The sequence below is a fragment of the Euprymna scolopes genome, chromosome 26, assembly GCF_053919585.1.
Source record: "Euprymna scolopes isolate OS-2025 chromosome 26, ASM5391958v1, whole genome shotgun sequence".
Classification (NCBI taxonomy): domain Eukaryota; kingdom Metazoa; phylum Mollusca; class Cephalopoda; order Sepiida; family Sepiolidae; genus Euprymna; species Euprymna scolopes.
Window position 1 is genome coordinate 49,830,604 of NC_136507.1, and position 23,599 is coordinate 49,854,202.

The window sequence follows — 23,599 nt, forward strand, 5'->3', positions numbered from 1 at the left end:
TCTCATATTCCATGAGCAATGTTTCTGATAAGAAAGTAGAAATAATAATTTCTGGGGTGAATCTATCCATATAATTTTATAGCTTGCTAGTTTTGACCTTGAAGTGGTATTTTTAGCGCCTTACATCAAGTGGCTTCATGCTTTGTCTCAAGCAATTTCCATTAAAACAAGCAAAAAAGATAGATAAGGAAATGGATGATAATTTCTTCCATTTCCTTTGAACAAAGATTTGTAAAAGAATCGTCTCATTCCACTGCCAAGCATTATCGATCCAAACTGACTGTTTATTACATAAAAATCAAATTTGACTACTGTACTCAAAACTAAAGTAGTCAAAATATTGACTACTTTACTCAAAACATCCAATTATTCAAGGGGACATAACTTCAATGCTTAAAAAAGTATTCATTATTTGATTTGACCTAGTATATGTATATCATCAATAATGACGATTTTATTAAAAATTCTTACACTTTTGGAAAGGTGAGCACGTTTGTTACAAATACAATTAATTTTAATAATTGTTAGCAAATTTGGTACTTATGTACTTATGGAATATGGCAGTTATAAATAAGATTACAGGAAAACTTTAAGGAATACTTATTGAAAAATATTAATGTACACCAAAATTTACAGAAAATAATGGAGTAGAATTATAATAATCAATACAGCAATTTTATGTAAAAAAGTTGACAAAAAATAAATGAAAAACTGGCCTTCCATTCTGCAACTTTTTCATTCAAAGAGTTCATGATGGCGTCATCAGATTCATCTCGGGATTTCTTTTCATTTTCCAAAGACAAAATCTGTTCTCAAAAGAAAAGGTTTGAAACTTTAAAATCAAACAATGACCCAAATGCAATATATATATCCTATCAGAGGGTTGCATGTTCAAATTAGAGTCACCAGTTTGTGGCGTGGTCTTTGGCTTTGGTAGAACCCGTCTTGGACAATGATAGTTTCTTTGTATATAGGTACCAACTATTTAATATAAATGAACTACACCAATTATTTAATATAAATTGGGGCATAAAAGTTATGCTTTAGTGAAGGAAGAAGATGAAAGATATATATGAAATATGCATGGATAATAAAATGAAAATAACTGAAATATTAAGAAAATGGAAGGGTCACTAGTTAGCAAGTGCTAGCAAAAAACATTAACAGAGTTTTGTAAATGAAAAATAAAGAAAAAAGAAATTTTATAACAAAACATTTTTATACAAGTATTAAAATTACTTTCAATAATGCAAATGTTTATTTATGCAAACACATGTTTGATGAAGAAGTTGACTTAGTCACAAGGCTTAGAAATGTGTATGTCAATATGTGCATAGTGTGATATGCATGTATAAGTAATATACGTATGTAAGTATTTGGCATCGTGGCATTGTGTATGTGTGTTGATTTACCTTGTTCTTGTTAGTGAATGTGAGTGGGTAGTAATACTTTTCTGTTTGCTTGACTGTTGCTAGTGTGGCCATGAGATGGAGATGCTTTGTGAGTCATTTGAGTCCTTTTTGCCTCCCTTGACCCAAAGATACGAGGCGGAAATGAGCATTGGATTCTTCCATGCAAGTGTGGCTGGTGAAGTCTGTAGAAAACTGATTTCTAAGTTTGCACTGACACCATTTTCACATAGATTTGTTAATTTTGGGGCTTGAAATGGTTTTCATTAGTTGAAACATATTTTAAGTTCATACGTTCCTGTAAAACTAGCTTTAGAAAATAAGTTAGAAACACACACATATGCTTATGCACCCTAACAAAAAGTGAAACACAGCACACAAACACCTACACTGTCCTAAAGTGATCAAAAGACACCTAACACACACACACACACACACACACACACACACACACACACACACACACACACACACACACACACATACACACACACACACACACACACACACAAGGTGACAAAAGGTGGCACACGTACATTCATACATTTACACACTCTAATGCAATGCAACATACACTTACATAAATGCTTACACCGTCGCATGTATATAAACATTCATAAAGTTCAGGCATAAAAACATACATTTTATTTCTTGTCTTGTAATTTTATGTTTTTAAATAATGTTTTCTTCTTTCATGTTTTATCAGATTGTACTCATTTCTGGTGTTTTATAACAATTTAAATGTAAGCGTGGATCTTAGCAGTTCCTCAAAGATACAATTTCAGTCAACATTTTAACAAGCTAGAGACTGCTATACCAGTGGAAAAAGTGGGTCATTCAAGCAAGTGAAAGTGGAATACTTGGATTTTGCAGTTTCAGCTTTATTTTATTCTACTCCAGCTGTGTAGTTCAAATTGGCTATCGTGGATTATTTAACTCAATTCGCTATTTATGATTAAGTAAATTGCCTTAAAACTGTTTTAAGTATAAAATATTTTTTAAAAATGTATGCAAATAGATCATAAATGAGTAAGTAAAGCAAAATATTGACGAATCCCCAATTTCTTTTAAAATAATTTATGTTGACAACAGTAATAATTACCATAAATAATTACACAGGGGTCAACATTATTACAAAAATTTTAATTACATTGGGATTTCTCTTTTTATAACAAACATGAATTTATCATAAGTGTGCTTCTCTAAACTTCTAACCAGATATTTTTAGTCATTTATACAAATTACAAAAAGATTTATAATAATAATAATAGACTTGTTAATAAATTTAGTAGAAGAAAAGCTTGTTCATTTCTTACCTTTGACTTAAGTTCGTCATTCATTGCTGTCAACATTTTGTTACTGATATCTTCACATTGTAAAATTGTCTACAAACACAAAAATTTTGTCATTAGATTTTATTTTAGAATTGCAAAGAATAAATTATGCACTAAATTAAAATCAAATCCCATGTCTTAAGGTTTACAATTCTTCATCGATTTATAAACTTACGTTTTGTGTCTTGTATAATTTGTGCCTTGTATAATTTGTCTTATTCAAACTACTGTTCTCATTTTGGATGTCATCCTCACAACATTTCAGCTGATGTAACCTTAACCTAGTGTTAAAAAAACTTCAACCAGAACTTGCTCCCATACTTACAAAACTGTTTAAGCGCTGCCTTAAGGAGAAGTGCTTTCCGACTCCCTGGAAGACCTCATCAGTTTGCCCTGTATTTAAGAATTCAGGTGATAAGTCATCTCCCTCTCAGTACAGACCAATAAGTCTCCTGTGTGTTATGAGTAAGTTGCTGGAATCCATATTAAATAGAGAAATGGTCAACCACCTCAGCAAAAACAACCTTCTTAGTGACACACAATATGGTTTCCACTCTGCAAGATCTACAGCAGATGTGCTGATGGTTATATCTCACAGGATTAGTGAATCTCTTGACAAAGGCTTCCTTTCTAGGGCAATTTTTCTTGACATATCAAAAGCCTTCGATAAGGTATGGCATAAGGGTCTACTTCACAAGATTTCCAGCTACGGTATAACTGGAAATGTTTTCTCAATCATTAAATCATTTCTCTCTGATAGGCTCATAAGAGTAGTGGTCGATGGACAAAAATCAGAGGCCTGCAGTATTAATGCTGGAGTCCCCCAGGGGTCAATCCTGGGCCCAACTCTCTTCCTGATCTACATCAATGATCTCCCTAAACACATACTTAAATCATTCGTTGACATCTATGCTGATGACACGACCATCTACAGCAATACATTGGGCCGAGATCAAAGTGTAGTATCTGTTCCGGCAGATGCTGCACTTAAGATAATTTGTACCAGTCAATGGAGGGGAAACCCTCTATACTGGGACAATTATTATTTTTGGTAACCAGAGTGCCCCCTTTTTGCCTACTTTTAGGGGAGCTGGTTTTTACCTCACATTAAAAACGGCCTTGTACCTAATTTGCTCAGTGGGGGAGCAAATAAATACCATCTACAGCAATACATCAAAGGCTGTAAATGACAAAGTTCTCTCTGATTCTCTCTCCTCTGATCTCCAGCGCGTGATTCAGTGGGGGAAGACGTGGCTGGTTACCTTTAATGCATCTAAAACCAAACTCCTATCCTTACATCATCAACGCTCTGATCCCCATCTGGCATCAATTGGGATGGATGGCTCTCGTCTGAGAGAGGCCCCGTGTTTTGACAAGTTTCTGGGTTTGACCTTTACTCTTGATCTGAAATGGAACACGTACATCAAGTCTGTTGCCAAGGTCGCTGGAAAGATGGTGGGATCCTTCTACCGCTCCAGAAGATATCTCACTACTGATGCAATTCTCTATCTATATAAAAGCCAAGTACGTCCAAGGATGGAATACTGCTGCCATATCTGGGCAGGAGCTGCTAAAAACAGCCTATCCTGCCTTGACAGAGTACAAAATAGACTTCGTGGCTTAGTGGGGGATGCCTTTTTCTCTTCCCTGCAACCTCTCTCCCACAGAAGAGACGTTGCAAGCCTATCCTTGTTTTATCGTTATTTCCATGGCAGGTGCTCGTCTGAAGTCCAAACTCTGGTCCCCCCTCACCAATCTTTCACGAAAAACACCCGTCTAGCCGAATCCACTGTGAAAAATTTCCCCGACTCTTTATCTGTGCCTAAATCAAAACGTGGATTCCATAAACAAAGCTTCTTTCTTAGAACTGCACGCCTGTGGAACTCTGTTCCGTCTCCCTGCTTCCCACCTGACTACAACTTGGATGTGTTCAAGTCCAACGTTAACAAATTCCTAATGAACAGTAAACACTTCATTAAATCTCCACACTAACGTAATGTACTTGCAATAACCCTTATCTCTGAGTGGCTTCCGGGCCTTGATAAGTGGTGACCTCTGTGTAAAAAAAAACAAAAAAAAAAAAACCCTCCAACCTTCTTTAAGTGTATCTTTTTGAATTCAGGAATCTGTATGGAATTTCAAACTGAACCCTTTACTACATTGGGTAAATTTCTTGCATTCCGTCAGCTATGACTGGATAAAAGTCTAAAGTAATTTAAAATTTTTATTCTTAATGTTACCTGTACTGAGAATTGAACCTTTAGCCTCAAGAAGATTGTCTCTTAGAACTGATTATTATTTAGCACTTTATCCATTGACCTTTGAGTCCATATGGACTAATAAAGAGTTCAGTTGAAATTCTGCAGAGATTTCAGAGTTTAACAAATTACCCCTGAAGATAATTAAGAGTTACGTCGGTCGAAACGTGGTGAGAATAACATTTAATATGTGAACAGTAATTCGAATAATCCCAATAATATAAATTATCATTCTCATCTCAGGAAAAGTTGGAACTCATTCACAAAAGATTTAACCAAGGAGATGATAAATCAAAGTAATAATATAATAACAATGTAAAAAAAAATTCCAAAGCATAAGTTAAGTAATAATTCTTTAATTACCTCGAGGTTGAAGTTGTTCATTTTAGAATTAGAGAGAGACTTCATTGCCTCTTTCAATTCTAGATTTAATCGGTAACATTCATTCTTTTTGGATTTAAACTTTGCCATCATATTCTGTAAACAAGAAAAAAAGGAGAATGTTAAAACGATTGGTAATATATTCTTATTTCTGCTCTACAACCTACTCTTATACTTTTTCTCTCATTTGTCCTCTATCTCATACTCTCACTATTACTTCAAGTCAACTTGTCCTCATCCATTTTTTTTATACTTCAACTACATAAAATTTATGCTGTGAAAAACATGCTATGTGGTTGAAATATTGGAAAAAGTAAATATTCTAAGTATCTTTTTGTATTAATTATGTTTGTATTGCATGCAACTTTATTCCATATGCAGACTAGCTCACTAAGCTATAATGCGGGATAGCAGGAGACCCTTTCTCTCTTTTTGTTTTTTATTTATTTTTTTTTTTTTCGATCACTCCTTTCTTCAGACGGTTTTAAAAACACAAACCGGAAACCATCCAGATTGGATCATCCCCACCCTCCGACTCGATATAACTCCATCCTATACCCTCTCTCTCCTTACACCCTCTTTCTTCCCGAAGGTAAGGAAAGAGAAAGAGAAACTAATTCAAGGAATGTTTTAGCACAAAAAACAAGCACGTGGTGAAAAGAAAATTTCGTTGATGCACAGACGACCTACAATAAAGACTCAAAGAGGCTAGCATCCCCCTCTCCCGATCGTGCCGTAATCAAATCTATGATATAAACTGCTCATGTACCCAAACCAATCCATAATACGAAATAGGCAAAGAAGAGCAAATTGAATGCAGACTTGACTGTCTTGGACAGTGGTGCAAAGATACCAAAAGAAGTGTCGCCATGTTGCACTGAGATTGTTAAATTAGGCATGTTAAATGTATGTGGCGGTCAGTAAAAGAAGGAAGGTCCACACGCGGAGATAGGTTATCAACGTCTTTATTTTAAGAAGGTTAACACCGGAAAAGGAAAAAACATGACTCTTTAAGGAGAGAGTTCTCAAACCAAAGGGGCATAACTCAGGATACTAAGTTTACTCTCTTAACACCCCTGTTTAAAATTTACATCCTGATAATTTTAATTTGAGTTTTGTGAAGCAGTCTGCCGTATTTTTGTCGGTAGGCACACGGTTCAGTTCGATTGTACCATTGTTTATTTTGTCCCGTATGTAGTGATATTTTATGTCTATGTGTTTTACCTGCTGATTAGTGATAGAGTTTTTTGCAGATTATTTCTATTTCATTTGGTTTGACTACGAAGTCCACACCAAGAAATCTTGAGATTTGACCTAAATCTTTCATGTCAAACTTTTGTTTGAGTAGGGTCTTGACTTCCATTACTGTGTCTAAGTTATTTGCGGCAATCAAGATATCATCAACCCATACGAGAATAATAATTCTTTCATTTTTATCTACTTTTTCAAACATACATGGGTCGATAGTGATTTTATTAAATTTTTCTTGTAGAAGTTCTTTACTTAGTAGATCGCTCCAATTTTTACCGCTCTGTTTTAGGCCATAGACTGATTTGTTTAATTTCCAAACAAGCCCATCATTGCCTGGAGCAATGAATCCTTCGGGTTGTTGGGTGAAAATATTACAGTCTATTTTGGCGTTTAAGTATGCTGATTTGACATCCATCTGGTGAATTATCAAATCATGCTGCACAGAAAATTGCATTAGAATTCAGATAGTGGTCATTTTTGTGGTGGGTGCATATGTTTCAGGGTAGTCTATGTCTTTTATCTGACTTGGCAACATATCTAGCTTTGTATTCTTTGTTATTTTTGTCATCTTTTTTTATATTATACACCATTTTCCCCCAACTAAGTTTTTGTTTTCAGGGAGGATTGTCAGAGTGAAAGTGTTGTTTTCCTTTAAGGAATTCATCTCCTTCTCCATTGCCAATTTCCATTTATCAGCCTCTGGTGAATTTATGGCTTCATGATATGATCCATGGATAGTTTATTTTCACAAGAATTTATACATTCTTCATCTTCATCACTTAAGTTATTGCTAGTGACGTAATCTTTTAAATAAGTGGGTGGTTTTCTCTGTCTGTGGGTACCTTGGATTTTTGTTTTCGGAACTGTCATTTGTTCTGTTACTTGTCTGTTCGCTAGCTTGACTGTTGCTATTATCTATATCTCCCTCGTAGGGGTCAGGTAGAAGTTCGTTTGTTCTACTCTCATCGACCATGTGTTCACTGAAATGGTCAGGATTTATTGAAGGAACCAAAGTTGGATTAATATATCTATTTTGGTTTGCAATATCTTGAGTGGTCTCCCTTTCATCGCTAAACTCATTTATAAAAGTATATCTATTTCGGCCCGTGTTATCCTGAGTGGTCTCCCTTGCATCATTAAATTCATTTGTAAAAGTCACTAACCGTATTTTTTTTTTTACAGATTTCTTATCATTGAAATATAACTGGACTGTATTTGTCGTATCCTACAAAAATTCCTTTTTCTGCCCAAGGATCTAATTTTGTTTTATTTTGCACATAGGCGTAACACGTTGTACCAAAAATGTTCATATCTTTAACATTTGGTTTTCTACTCTTCAGTGCCTCATAAGGTGTCAGTTTTATTCGGTGATTAAAGCACCTATTTCGAATATAAGTAGCACACAAAAAAGCATATGGCCACAGCTCATGAGTTACATGAGACTCTATTAGCATGTATCTCGACATTTCAAATAATGTTCTCCATCCTCGTTCTGTGGTTCCATTTTGGTGCGGTGAGTAGGGGGCTGAGGTCTCGTGTCGGATTCTATGTTGAACAAGAAGTGATTTGAATTCTCTTGATGTGAATTCAGAACCGTTATCACTTCTTAATCTCTTAACCCTTCCACAAGGAGCACTATCGGCCAAGAATTGTTTTGTAGCGTCGACTGTGTTGCTTTTGTTCTTGAGGAAATATGCCATCACATAGCCTGAATAGTCGTCAGTAAATGTTATGGCATACTTGTAACCATTCACACTAACAGGTTCTATTTTCCCAGCCAAGTCACAATGCACTAGTTCTAATGGAAATCTGTCCCTTTCATCTGGTTTTCTTGATCGCAAATTTTGCATTTTTCCAAGAGTACAAGTTTCACACGGTGGTATATTGTTTTTCTCAATAATGGTCATTCTCGCAACAATAGTTGGCATTTTTCAAAATATCGGAAATATTACAATGGCCGAAAATTTTGTGCCACATGTTCAAGTCACACCTCGTGTTATTAATACTATTTGTTATGCATTTATTTAAATCATAAAGTTTCCCCCTTTTCTTTATTTTAAATTTAACACTTGGTGGTTAGCATAGCATGATTTTGTGCAAATTCCACACTGCCGCCTTTCCCTACGGCGGTTTGTACCGACAATATGTTTTGTGTAAATGTTGGTACAAATAAAACATTTTTTAAATAAATATTATGCCTTATATTTTATAAATATTGTGTAACGTTGTTTTTGCCGTTCCTTTCTTTAACGCTATATTATTTATTTTTGATCCATCGGCAAGCTCAATATAATGTTCTGGGTTAAAGTCACGTTCAAATGTAACAAATTTTTTTCATCATTAATAATATGGGCAGTAGCCTCACAATCGACTAATAGTTCAAAGTTACCAGAAATAATATGTAATATGAATGGCTGTTTCCTTCAGTTTGTCTTTTTCTGCAGAATTTTGTATCATGAGTTCTTACTTCGCAAAATTTACACCACCTGTTTTTGTTACAGTTTTTTGCAAAGTGGGCATATTTGTTGCACCGAAAATACATTGGAGGTTCTTTTTTATTTGATGTCTTCATGATGGCATCTTCCATTTTGAGTTTTGTGTTTTCCTCATATGATCGTAGTGATGCCTTGAATTCCATCAAAGTTTGTGGTGTATCTCTTTGGGTGACTACGACTTTTAATGGGTTGAAGGTAGACGGCAACCCCTTGAGTAACATAGCTGTAACCTATGTGTCTGAAATTGTCTCTCCACCATTTCATAAAGCAGCAATAGCTGTTTCAGCACGTATGACGTAGTCGGTAACATTTTCGTCCTCGTGTTTTTGGAGGGTAGACAGTTCGGTATACAAGTCAATAATTTTTGGTTTGCCTTAAGACAAATAATGTTCTCTTAAAATTTTTAAAGCTTTCCTTCCATCATCTTTTGAGTCTCGCATGATTAATGCCAAACTTCTATCATCAAGAACTTGGAGAAGTCCCGCGAATATATCCTCGTTTCTCTGCGGGTCAATTTCATCATCTTCCTTTTTTAACTCGGCTTTTAATTTCAGCTTGTGAAGGTGTCCCATGAATTTAATTTCGAACATCTCATAATTATTTTCATCGTCATCAAACATTAGTCGGCTGGGGCCATAACCTGTTAAGTTAGACATGTTAAATGTATGTGGCGGTCAGTAAAAGAAGGAAGGTCCATATGCGGAGATAGGTTATCAACGTCTTTATTTTAAGAAGGTTAACACCCGAAAAGGAAGAAACATGACTCCTTAAGGAGAGAGTTCTCAAACCAAAGGCGCATAACTCAGGATGCTAAGTTTACTCTCTTAACAGAGATGCAAAAAAAAAAAAAAAATAGAGAGATCATCTTGCATGAAATAAAGGAACCGCTCTTTCAATATTCCATCAAAGCCTATGGAAATATTTACTGGAAAAATAAACAAAGTTAACCCCACTTAAGGAGACGCAAAATGGAGAGGCAGATATCCTGCTCTGCCATGGAATTACTTGTCAGAGAAAGAGATAGACAAGAGGACACAAGCAAGAAATGCAAATTTACCCGAGACTAAACTGACTGACTTTTCAAAATCCTTTGAAATTGGATTATTAATTTCTTTGGACAAACTATGTTTCTCTCTGAATATCGCACATATTATCCAACTAAGTATTTTATATTTTATTTGTGCAGTCATTCACACACAGACACAGACACACACACACACGCACGCGCTTGTGCGCAAATAAACGAACCTTTATTCATTTCAATTTTCCCCACACATTTTGCAAAAAAATATGTTTTGTAAGCAATGGCACAATTTCAAATACACCCACACACTTTTCTTACACAACAAAACTAAAATGAACATATTTTTGGCATACGTAGTTGAAAGCACCATCACGTGACACAAGTAATAATTGAGAAAATTAAGAAGATTGTCTTTTTAACGCTTTTCCAAAAATCAAAATATCAGCAGTAGCAATCGTGTTCTGGGGCCACCCAAAATGTATAAAACAGTCGTCTACTGAGATTTCAGCTTTGTCCCTTTCAGCTGGCTTTGATGACACAACTTGAACATGCCTCTCGTGTTCATAACATGATCACTGCCAACACCGCCATACACACACCACGCAGACACTCAAAAGTCACTTATGCACACACGCATTCATTCCACACATCTTCTAAATTAATAACAGGAAATCACTTTCTTCTCAAATTACTTTCCTCATGGAATTCTTTAAGTAAGATAAACTCAAACTTTAAATTAATCTTATTATTTTCACACAGGACCTTCAAAACTCATTAATTCCACTTTTTAATCACAATAACTTCGAAAGAACTTTCACCAATTGGACCTTTGTTTATTCACCTTATTGTTTTTGTTAAAAAAAAATAAATGCGGTGCATTTAAATCAGAAGGAGATGTGGTTTTGTTTCATTCCTTTTTTTTTTTATTATTTTGCTTGGGGCAAGGAAATTTAATTTTACTTAAGCTTCTGAACCCCTACATATATCCCCAATCCCTCCCTCCTCCATCACCATTTGACATATCTATGCTAAAAGTTTGAAAACTCCTTTTAGCATAGATATGTCGAATTCACATTCTCTTACTGATTGAACCTATACACATTATGATGTTTAGGATTTAGGGTGGCCATCATATACACATACAAATACTATTCTTTCTAGTCTTCCATTACCTCTACCTCGATCTATGCACTCCTATTGTGTCTTATTTACAATACAACCAAATCTTATTTTTCACAACATTTGATAGAATCCCCTGATATTAACTCCCTGCGATGAGGAAGACCTGATATTTTCATTGCAAACTTTGAAAAAGAAAAGAAAGTAGACTAGAAACTGGGTCACGTGTTGTTTCATTATCTTTATATACACATTCCCATTAATGAAAACAACACAACGCATACACGTGGTTTACAGGCATCTTATTTTATTCTTGCGCCATTATCTCCAATACAGGTCCGTCACCGCCAAGAGACATTACTCAAGCGGTGTAACCTGAAATTAGTTCCTCATGCAACACCTTCCCCCTTTTAAGATAACAACAAAGAAAAAAGATCCACTAACAAAAAACACAAAATAACAGAAATACAAAAACAAAACAATGCTTTGTCCTTGTGACCTAGGCTTTCACTGGGCTGACTACCCTCCGGCCTAACAGGGATTATTCTGCCCTTTTCACTTGGATTCAATTAGTTCGTATAGTCTTTTAATCTAGCCGGATTCCTTACTAGTCTCCCTGAACATGTCATCCTCATTCCTTCAGTATTTTGGTTTGCTGGGGATGGTGTCGCCAGCCTCATTCCTTCTCTTCTATTACTTTCGAGCCGAGGTGTTTGCAAATTACAAACCCCTTCTGTACTTGGCAGTTCAGTTATTGGTACCTCCTCGCTAGGCCTTTGGTATGACTGAGGGATCAATGATGGTCATGGGAGTGCTTCTGCTGTTTTTTTTAAATCCACCCTATTACGTCGAAGCAACTCCCCATCAACTTTGACATGGTATGACCCCTCATCCAGTCTCTGCCACACAACTGCCTTCTTCCACTCTCGCTGACCTTTTATGCGTGGTTTAATACGTACCATATTTCCATGTTGCACTGGCTGAAGTGGTTTTACTTTCCCATTGAAATAATGCTTTTGCTTAGATTTTTGTGTAGTTCTGGTCTGAGTAGGTCCTCTCTGGTTGGAAGAAGTGTCTTTGTTCTTCTTGCTATTAGCTTCTGCGCAAGTGATAAGTGACCCTTGGCTGGCGTATTCCTGTGATCCAGCATCGCTAGGTATGGGTCAGCCTTATCTTCCATTAATTTCTGGAAAAGGTACTTTGCCATCTTTACAGCAGATTCTACTTTTCCATTTGCCTTGCTATTGTAAGGACTGACAGGTGTATGTGCAAAACACCACTTTCTTGAAAAGGTGGAGAATTCTTGACTACTAAACTGTGGTCCATTATCAGTGACCACCTGATCTGGTATCCCATGTCATGCAAAATGGTGCTTAAGCTTAGTGATCACCGTTCTAGCTTGTGTAGTCGGGAGATGGTCAATTTCCCAGAAATTACTCATATAATCAACAGTGCAGAGATAGTCCCTATCTGCAAAGCTAAAGAGATCTACTCCTACTTTTGCCCAGGGTCTCTCCAGAATTTCATGAACCATTAATGGCTCTGCAGGATTGTCTACCTCATATTTCCTGCACGTTGGGCATTTTGAGACAAAGTCTCTGATGTCACTATTCATATTTGGCCAGTACAAGCATTCTCTTGCTCTTCTGCAGCATCCTTTGACCCCTATGTGTGTGGAATGCAATTTTTCTTTTAACACTGCTCACTATGTTGTTGATACTACTACTCGGTTTCCTCTGAATATTAATCCATCTTGTACCATCATTTCATTCCGCATGCTGAAATATGGTCTCACCTCTGGGTCAAGATATACTTTGTCTTCTGGCCATCCTTCTACAATTACTTGCTGTAACATCTGCATACATCTGTCTTCTTTTGTGGCTGAGCACAATTCCAGCCATCTTCCCTCTGTTACTGGAATATATTCTGTTTCCTGGACATCATCATCATCATCATCGATACATTCATTGCTCACTCCATGAATGTATGCCCTTGACAATGTGTCTGCTAGGAACATCTTCTTTCCAGGATGGTATAAAACAATCACATTGTAAACTTGCAACCGCATTAACATATTTTGCAGTCACTTTGGGCATTTCCCCAATTCTTTTTTCATTATTGCTTCTAATGGTTTATGATCAGTCAGTACTGTAACCTGTTGACCAAATGTGTATTGGTGAAACCGTTCACAGGCATAAACCACTGCCAATAGTTCTTTCTCAATCTGTGAATATCGGGTTTCTGTGTCTGTAAGTGCCCGGCTAATATATGCTAAGGGTTGACCTTCTTGTAGCAATGCAGCCCCCATTCCTTTCTCACTTGCATCACATTGAACGACCAATGGTTTGTTGGGGTCATAGTATCTCAATACTGGTGCTTCACTCACCAACTTTTTGATTTTCTCAAAAGCTTCCTCATGGATCTGAGACCATGTCCATGGCACATCCGCCTTTGTTAAGTTGCGAATTGGAGCCATCACATCAGAGATGTGGGGCAGAAACTTTGCCAAATAATTCACAAATCCTCCCAATCGTTGCACTCCCTTAATGTCTGTTGGCCGTGGCATATCTTTTATGGCTTTTATTTTCTCAGGATCTGGAAGTAAACCCTCACTGGTTATCCTGTGACCCAGAAATGATACAGATGTTTGCCATAAATTCATTTTCTCAGCATTCAATCGCATCCCACAATCACATCTTTGCAACAGCCTTCTGAGTTTTCTATCATGGTCCTCTGTTGCTTCTTCCATCGTTTTACCAATCCCGACCACCAGAAGATCGTCTGCTTTGTTGATGATTCCTTTCAAATCGGCCACATTATTATATAGTTCTCTTTGAAATATTTCCGGGGCTGGAGCAATTCCAAATGGTAAAATCTTCCATCGAAACCGACCATATGGAGTGGCAAAAGTGGTCAAGCGACTGCTGGCTTCATCTAACTTCATGTGCCAAAATCCATCTCTTAGAAAGTTGAGAAAACTTTCCTATCAGCAAGTTCTGGGAGGAGATCATCCAGTACCGGTAACTGGAAATGCTCCCTTTTAAGAGCCTTATTTAATGTTCTGGGGTCAATACATATCCGTAACTTTCTATTTCTTTTGATCATAAGTGATAGGCACTTACCCATGGTGTTTGCTCATTCACTGGTTCAATTACCTTCTTTTTAACCAGTCTTTCTAATTCAGCTTTCACTTTTCCCTTGATAGCCACTGATATTCTTTGAGCCGCTGCAACATGTGGTGTTACGTTGGAGTTCACCTCCAGATGAACCTCTCCAAGTAACGTACCCAATTCTTCCTGGAATTAAATCAGTTAGGTTGGTTTTGCACTTTTCTGACTCTCTAGTTCCCTCTCCTACTTTGTCTATCCTGTGATCAAGGATTGCGTTCCAATCCCCCATTAGAACTACTTGCTTCAGACCCATGATGAAAGCGTCAAAACTCTCTCTCAAGCGGTGCTAGGAGCATGAACCACAACTGCCCAAAATACTGTTTGACAGCAATATTGGCCACAATCAGATTGCCCACCTCGTCCCTATGGACAATGTTTATTGTTGCAGACACGGTGTGTTTCACCAGCAGAGAGACGCCCTTCCCTCACGGATTCCCATATGCTGAAAGATATCATAGTCTCTAAACAGCACCTGACTATCCACAGATGAAACAAAGTGTGTCTCTTGTATCGAAGCCACATGTAGTCCCAAGGACAAGAAGTCCCTCCGAATGCAAACTGCCCAGTTTGAGGACTTGCAATCAAACTTGCCAGCTTAAGAGACATAATGGTTACTTACCTAGGTAGTTTGCACTCAGTTCCAAAGTCCTCCAGTGAGAGGATGCCAACACTATGCACCATGCTCAAAGTTGTCAGTTCTTTGATGTTCTGACCGCTGCATGCAATGCCATCGATGTCCAAGGGGTAAGTTAATTTTAGGGCCCATTATAGTGATTGGAACCCTTCCCTTGCGTTGTGGTAAGACTTCTTCAAGGGAAGGGTCTTTCTCTATGATTAGGTCTGTTCTTCCTTCATGGCCTCTGTCTAGAATTCAGCTCCATTTAGAGATCGACCTGCTTGTTTTCAGCCCCCATCAAGCCAGAAAACAGTGGGTGGTCTACCATCTAGAAAGATTTAACTCCCCCCCACCCATACACACCAATGAAATTTTGCCTATAATAAAATGATTTGGGAATCTAAAGTAGGACGACCACATGGTGTGTCTATGGTATTATGGTGAATGAGAACTCTAACTAGGATTAGTGTAGACTAATCAAAGATACAATATCAAGGATGATCATAGACTCCCTTCCTCAATTTTTGATTGGCCTTGTGCCTAAATTTGTTTTGTTAAACTTGTTTTGTGAAGTAAAATGTATAAATCAATGTCACTGCAAAAACAATTTCAACCTTTTATATATATATATATATATATATATATATATATATAAATTAATATACAAAAGTATAAATTTATGTGTAAACTTTAAGTATTTACTTCAACAGTGCTCAATACCGAGGTAGAGCTGGGTAGTAAGTTATAAAATATATATGGCAATTAAGCTACACAGAATATTCTGCGTTTCATCCACGCTAGGATTCATCAGGCTTTATGTAGCTTAATTGCCATATATATTTTATAACTTACTATATATATATATATATATATATATATATATATATATATATATATATATATATATATATATATATATATATATATATATATATATACTAGCATAACTGTTGTGTGTCAGTAACGTGGTTAACACAGTATTGAGTCAAACCCAACTTACTTGTGTCAGGCAGGTGGAGAAAAGTCAAGGGGTTACCAGTGACATATCAGACAGCGACTTCCGTTGACAGAGCATGCATCTGCATGCTAAAAAGTGAGTTGGTGTGTTTTACATACACCCATATAAATAGAAACGCACATGGGGATTTTTAGTAGAAAACAGTAAACTGTCAGGCTTGAATTAGTTTTGAGACCAGGAGGGTCAGAGGAAAAATGCATCAACGGAAACGCAGGAAAGCTTGAGTCAACAATGCGAGGGGTTTCCCAGGTTTACTTGTAGACGAAATAAAGAGATTTTTTTAAAAAAATAATTTGGTGGTTCTTGGTTTAAGAAATGGTAGATGAAAAGGAGATAACCTAGTTTTGTACTTTTATTTTAAGCGATTTCTTTATCAATATTTTTCCACTTTGGAACTATGCATGTTTATGTAAATGGTTATCTTTATGACGTTACAACTTCAAAATATCGCTCACAGACTCTTATTAAGAACCTCTTATCTGCATTAAATATTTTTTTTAAAATCACAAATACTGTACCTCAATGCTTTTTGTGGTTTCTAACAGTTGCAATTCCAGAGAATGTATTGGCTCAGTACAAATGTGAATTTCCTCCATATTACCAATCTGATAATCCCACTGAGTCTGAAGTTGTCTTTGATACTTGGTGAAATTTTCTTTCAACCTTTGCTTCTGTCAAAAGAATATGAAACAATAATGAAAAATACTTGGCTTCTCAAAGACGGGTCTCAAATACGAGTTGAGAGAACTTCAAACTGGTATGTATCTAATATATAAAGAAAAGTCAGTCTGATTCTCAACATTACACCTGTATAGCATCGCATTTGATAAATAAATACTTGATTCTGCCTAGTCACTGGATTCAGGAAATTTTCAATCTGTGTTCTTTACATAAAAATAAAAATTCCATTCAATTTCACTGATTACATATTCTGTCCCATCCAATAATTCATTTAGTAGGAAAAGCTTTGTGGTAAACACCGCTGATTTTCATTGGATTTTATTTTCCAATTAAATCACTGTTTGTTAGACTTATTATATAGAAATGGTATCTTAATTGGATGAATATTTAATAGATGCTTATATTTTATTTACATTATGTTTTCATTTTCATACTTAAATTCAAACATTTATTATATATTAAATTATCCGTGACCCGTTGGGTAAGTATATGTTATAGCTAGCAAGGTAATATGCCAAAAAATATGTGCGCTTTGACCATATTACAATGGCCACCACTTTTAACATAAAGACTTACATTACTTAATATCTGGAAACTATTTATTTGGAGAAAATTTAAAGGTAATATTCGTTTTCAGCATATCCGAAAACCTTCGAAAGTCATCATTTTAAAGGAAAATGTTAAGGTGGAAAGCAAGTAAAAATTTACCAAAACTTCTATTTTTATATTTGCTTTTAAAAAAAGCTACATTATATAGAGTGTTGGTTATCCGAACCTTAAAATTTGTTGGACGTCACTTCCGCCGAATGGCTTTGAAAACAAAGAAGTACGGCTCTTAACAAAAGCCAGTATGGCATAAATCACTTACCATAAGTAAACAGCTATAACTTTTACCCGTTTTTAACAGGCCACAAAAGTCTGTTGCATAATGTTCAAAGTAAATAATAAACATTTGCAAGTAATTTTAACATCTTTAAACTGACAATTACGGAATCTAATGCAATAAAAAAAGACTTCAAAATAGGTTAAATCGTAAAAACTAAAGCAAATACGTAGAAAAAGTAACTGCTATTGCGTTTGGTTACAGTTTTTATATTATGCTGATACAGGTGTATGTCGTTGAAAAATAATATTAGTAACGTATTAATGATAACATCAAGAGAACAGAGAGACGTAGGTTTTAACAAACAAGAAATTTATTAACACTGAAAAAGACAGTAGTAGAAATACCACGTGACTGTAGTGGGAAGTTGCAGGCAATGGTGATATGGGAGTAATCAGAACCCAGGAGAAGTAACTCGTATTTACTTGGTGTATACAACATCTCCAGATTTTTACTTTATTTTTATTTTTAATTTTCTCATTTATCATGTGTATTTAGTTAGTGCCTGTATCTGTATTGTTCTACTTTCCATGCCCGTTTGTGATGTGACTTGTTTTTGACTATTTTTTGCTTGAATATATTTTCATAGTCGTATCTAACTTTGAGTTTGGGATTTTCTTTTGTTTTTAAGAGGTGACGCTTGTTACGTCTTCAATATTTTCCTTGTTCTGTTTTTATTAGATACGAACGAGGCTCTTTTAATTTTTTAACAATTTTACCTTTCAGGCTCGATTTTTCTTGTGATCAAATACGAACAGCGTCGTCTATGTTTAATGTTGGTAGTTCTTTGAAGTTTTTATCTACTTAATGCCTTTTCATTGATCTGTTATGCAAGATATTAGGAAGGAAGCTGGAAAAGGAGTCATTCTTTTTCTAAATGTTCACAGAGAAAGATTATGGAGAGGTTGAATTAATGAATGTTATTGGGCGAGAAAATTAGAACAATTGAAACAGAAAGCCTTTTCAAACATCGAAGTATATAGCAAAAAAGCCTTAGCAAAAGAAACATTGATAAATTCACAATCAGTACGTTCAAAGCAACAGCCACAGTCACATATTATGTATCAACTCTTAATTAGAGAAAACCTCCAACCAGCAATTTTTTTCCATACATCAGAGAAAACTAGTGCATACTATAAAAACCCAAACACAAAGCTTTTCTTCATTTTTTTCTTTTCCTCCTTCAGAGACAACACAGATGCGTACATACAATCCAGACTTGCGCCTTTGGGAAGCAAAGGGCCCCTTGACAATCAATACATACATAACAAGGAACTTTTACAGAATAGTAAATACAATTCCATCATGTATACACTGTGAATCGAACACTCTTAGACACACGCTCTCACTAACAAAACAAGCATACTAACATACTGTTGTGGTAGACTACCTGCGTTACCTACAAATGAACTGATCCATACACAATAAATGCCGGAAGATAAAGCTGTACGGTAGGAGTTGATACCCGATGCACCAACCAAAGGTGTTGGACAAGCAACATTCACTTTTGTATGTTTCAGTACATTTTGTTACTCTATTCCTGTGTTCTGTTTTCCTTGTGACCTTTTAAACAGGGTCATAGTACATACATATACACTCTCACTAACAAAATAAGCACACTAAAATATATATACACTCCTACTGATAAAAAAGCACATTAACAAATATACACACTCCCAATAATAAAACATGCACACTAATGTATATACACACTCTCACTAATAAAATAAGCACACTAACATATATACACACACCCACAGACAAAAGATAATATTAACATATATACACACTCCCACTAAAACACAAGTAAACTAACATATATACACATATACACACTCCTACTAATAAAATAAACACACTAACATGTATACACACTCCTACTAATAAAATAAACACACTAACATGTATACACACTCCCACGAACAAAATAAGCACACTAACATATATACACACTCCTACTAGTGAAACAAAGTCATACTAATACGCACACATCTTATTGTTATTCATTTAAACATGCAAAAACTCATAGCATCAATCGAAATAAACACACATACAATCTTTCACTTAATAAAACGGCATGCTAATATACATATGCATCACTATAACTATCTCATTTACACACATAAATGCACACGGCACCAGCCAAAATGAATAGCCTGTTTAATTCATTCTTTTACTAGACATTGATGAAGCAAAACTAAATAAGAACATGATTTTTAAGCATGTATGAATTATTTTTTATGGGGTGTCTATTTACAGCAGTTGCATGAGCTTTTTCAAGACAGAAAAGCTAAAATTGGAAAATAAAACATTCATACACAAGTTGAGCTTTAGGTCTTCTTTTATATTTTAACTCATACCATTACATCTATTATATTTATCATAAGTTAGTTGAAAAACAATAAAATGCTTGCTCTAAGAGCATTAGATCAAGAGCTAATATAAATTATTTTATCAGATTCATTAGTGCCTTTTCCAGAACCTTCCATAAAAGAAGAGGGCTGACAACTCTGTCTGTTAACCGACTGGATTTTATCTTAAATCCAGCATGATTAGATTGGTGTAACCCGGGTATGCCCAACAGACAGTGTAATGTATATTTTTTAATAAAATAATTTACACAATATATATGCAGACTAGTGGAAATTTACCTCTTCCTTAAATTCTGATATTTCCTTTCTTAACTGCAAAATTTGTTTATTATACTGTAACAGAAAAAAAAAAGAATATGTTTATAAGCAAGTCAAACAAATTATGTTTGTAAGGATCATTGTACTTAATTATATTCATGCAAAGTTGTAATGTTGACTATTACTTTTTATGTACTAACGAGTCACCATTTATCAAGGTCCAAGCGCCACTCGAGGATAAGGATTAATGAGTTTGTTAAGAAGACAGTGAAACAACAATGTGAGGATTGGTAAAAATAAGTGAGCCAAGGCAGAATTTAAACTAAGAAGACGGCTCAACAAGAATTTGTTAATATTGGACTTGAAAATGGCCATGCTATAGCTAGCTGGGAAGCAGACCTGTGGTATTGTGTTTTTATAGATGGATAATTCTTGGAGAGAAACTTTGCTTATGAAAATCTCATTTAGTTTTAAGGACATGGAAGGAGAAAGGCAAATTATTTATAGTTGTTGTAGCTAGGCGAGTTCTTGTTGTAAATGATGGAGCAGCAAGGACAGAACAACATCTCTGAGATTAAGCCTGACAAAGCATTAATAGTCCCTATAATTGTATATGCAAACGAAACATGAATTCTACTTGCAAAACATGAGATGAAACTTAATGTCTTTGAAATTAAATGTTTATGAACTATTCTCGGAGTAACTTTGCAAGATAGACACAAGACATAAGAAATGCAGATATCAAAAACAGGCTTAATATTAAAAGATCCATGAAAAATTTTATTTGAAAAAAGATATTTTTATAATTTGGACATGTTTTCCGGTTACCAGACTTCAGCTATGCAGAGAAAGATTTCATTTAAGAAAGATCAAGAAGATAACCACAAAAGATATGGGTTGACCAGATTAGAGTTAATTGAGATTTGCATGCTATTCTTGACAATTGAAAGACTGGCCAAAGATTGTGATAAGTGGGGAAATTTTGTTTTTAAATGAAACAAATAATAAATGCGTATAAGTCAAGTAAGATAATGTTGATAATGAGACTCAATTTATGAGATAAGATTTTTGTATTATTCGAACTATTATTATGGATCATTATTTTTACAATGTTGCAACCGATGTAAATTCTGATCTTTTTCAGGTGTATCTTTTCGAACTTGGGAATCTTTAGGTCAAACTTGGAAACCTACCTTGAATTTTGAACTGATTCATTTACTTAACCCAGAGGAGTAGATTGTTCTCATTCTGTCACCAATGACCAGGTAGAAGTGTTAATTATTATGTTATTCATAGTTATTGCTTGTAGTAAGGGTTGAACCTTCAAACCTCAAAAGACTGTCACTTAGAACTGATTATAAATCAGTGCCTATATTCGTTGTGCCACATGTTCATATAACTTATTAATTAATTTACACTTCTACCTAGTTATGGATGATGAGATAAGAACAAGCTAACCTCGTGAATGGAATTAGTTTGAAATTCTGTATAGATCCCCAAAGATGTGGCTGAAGAAGCGCCTAATTTATTAAGAAAAGCCAATATCAAAGAAACAGAAGTAAAAATATAAAGAATCATAACTGACTGATTCATAGAAATTGCATGGAAGTTTTCGTACATTTTGATCAATGTGTCCTGCAGTCATTTTCAGGTTTATGGCTCATTTTGTCCAGTGATATTTTGTTTCCATCTTTAAATCTAATGCATTTTGTTTCCATCTTTAAATCTAATGCATTTTGCTTATTTTTTATACCAAAATCTGGAGAACTTCTTTGGTTGTATGGTTCACGCATTTATTTTTAAATCAATAGTCACTCACATGAGTTCTGATACACAAGCATTCAATTATTTAAAAATAAACATATGAATCATACAATCAAAGAAGTTCACATGATTAACCTACATTTATGGACCCAGAAGCTTAAATTGGTATTAAATTGGTGCTCCATTTACAATCAGCAACAATAAAATAACAGCCACCAATGTCTAAATAGCCTTGAACCCTATGTTAAGTTCTAAATGGTAAAAAAATTGTGGTGTGTGTTATTGTAAATGCATTATAAAATAACCCCTTCTTCAAACAGCTGAGAATTCAAGTACTACATGCCCCAAATAAAATTTCCAAATTTTACGAATAAAAGGAACATTTTAAGACAATAATAAATGTTATATTAAAGTTAAAGTATCTACTTCAAAGTTCAATTAAAAATAAATCAATTCCGTTTTTGTAATTCTATTTTTTAAAATTCACTCACTAAAAAAGAAGTTGCTTCTGAACTTGGGAGATCCTTCCAAAATTAGGATTTATAGTCAATCTAACACTATCAGAGTCTATATTTACCAAAAATAATATAAATCTTAATGATGACGACAGTCTGGAGAAAAACAATATATTTCACAGCAATAGAGACAAAGTCTACTCAAATCATATCCATTTCTGAGTGATGAGAATTCGTTTTCTTCCATAAAAATTTATTTATCTGGGCAACTAGGTGCTCCTCCACTCAACAACAAACGCTGATTCCAAAGTTGTTTCCATAGACTGGTTCTCTTTCATCTTCTCTTCTGGCCGTGTCATCGATTTCACATTGGCGGCTGCTAAGAAGGCATGCATGGGTTCAGAAATATAAAAAAAATAAAATAACTCAAGATACAAACTCAAGAAAAACAAAAGACTTCAACGCATTCGACATATATAGGTTTGGCTCTGTGTGTGTGTGTGTGTGTGTGTGTGTGTGTGTGTGTGTGTGTGTGTGTGTGTGTGTGTGTGTGTGTGTGACACTATCTCTGCGTAGCTACATAATCGTTTACTGAGGATGTGTTCGTTAGTTGAGGTCAACTCATCTCGATCTGTTCTAAGCCACAACTTTAAGTTTAACTGTCCACTGTCCTCAACTGTCACAAAATTCACTGCTACTCCTAAAACTGTCCATAAACTCTAAATATGTTGACCTCTACTGTCCGATATTTTGTACCGGTTACTGGCACACCTTGATTAGCAATACTATTTCAAATGCCCTTGTGTACCTTGGTGAAACAATTTCCCCTCCCTTGTCTTTCTCCCAACCCCCACTTTGTATACCTTTGTTCAGCTGATTAACTTATCTCCTCTTTTTTTTTTTTTTTTAAATTTCTAACACTTTTTGGAGGGTAGAGGAGGTCGATAGTATCACATATCTTTCTCTACCAGATGGACTATCGGCAATATTGCCTTTCCATATGGAAACAGATACTGTATTGTTTTATTCATTTAATTTAGTTATTTTATTTATCATTAAGGAGAATCTTCTGTCTGCGTGATAGATTGATATTATCATCAATGATAAAACA

The 23,599-nt window shown here is 35.2% G+C and overlaps 1 protein-coding gene across 7 annotated transcripts in view; it reads right to left on the reverse strand.

The window, feature by feature from the left end:
* LOC145248020 (centrosomal protein of 290 kDa-like) overlaps window positions 1-23,599 on the reverse strand; it is a 116,569-nt gene that overhangs the window by 49,631 nt on the left and 43,339 nt on the right. For all 7 annotated transcript variants that reach the window (XM_080109725.1, XM_080109730.1, XM_080109728.1 and 4 more), the window contains 5 exons: window positions 20,291-20,344; window positions 16,594-16,746; window positions 5,365-5,478; window positions 2,726-2,794; window positions 717-806 (listed from right to left, as the gene is read on the reverse strand). In XM_080109725.1, coding sequence (XP_079965851.1) covers window positions 717-806; window positions 2,726-2,794; window positions 5,365-5,478; window positions 16,594-16,746; window positions 20,291-20,344 — 480 coding nt within the window. The remainder of the gene's footprint in view (window positions 1-716; window positions 807-2,725; window positions 2,795-5,364; window positions 5,479-16,593; window positions 16,747-20,290; window positions 20,345-23,599) is intronic.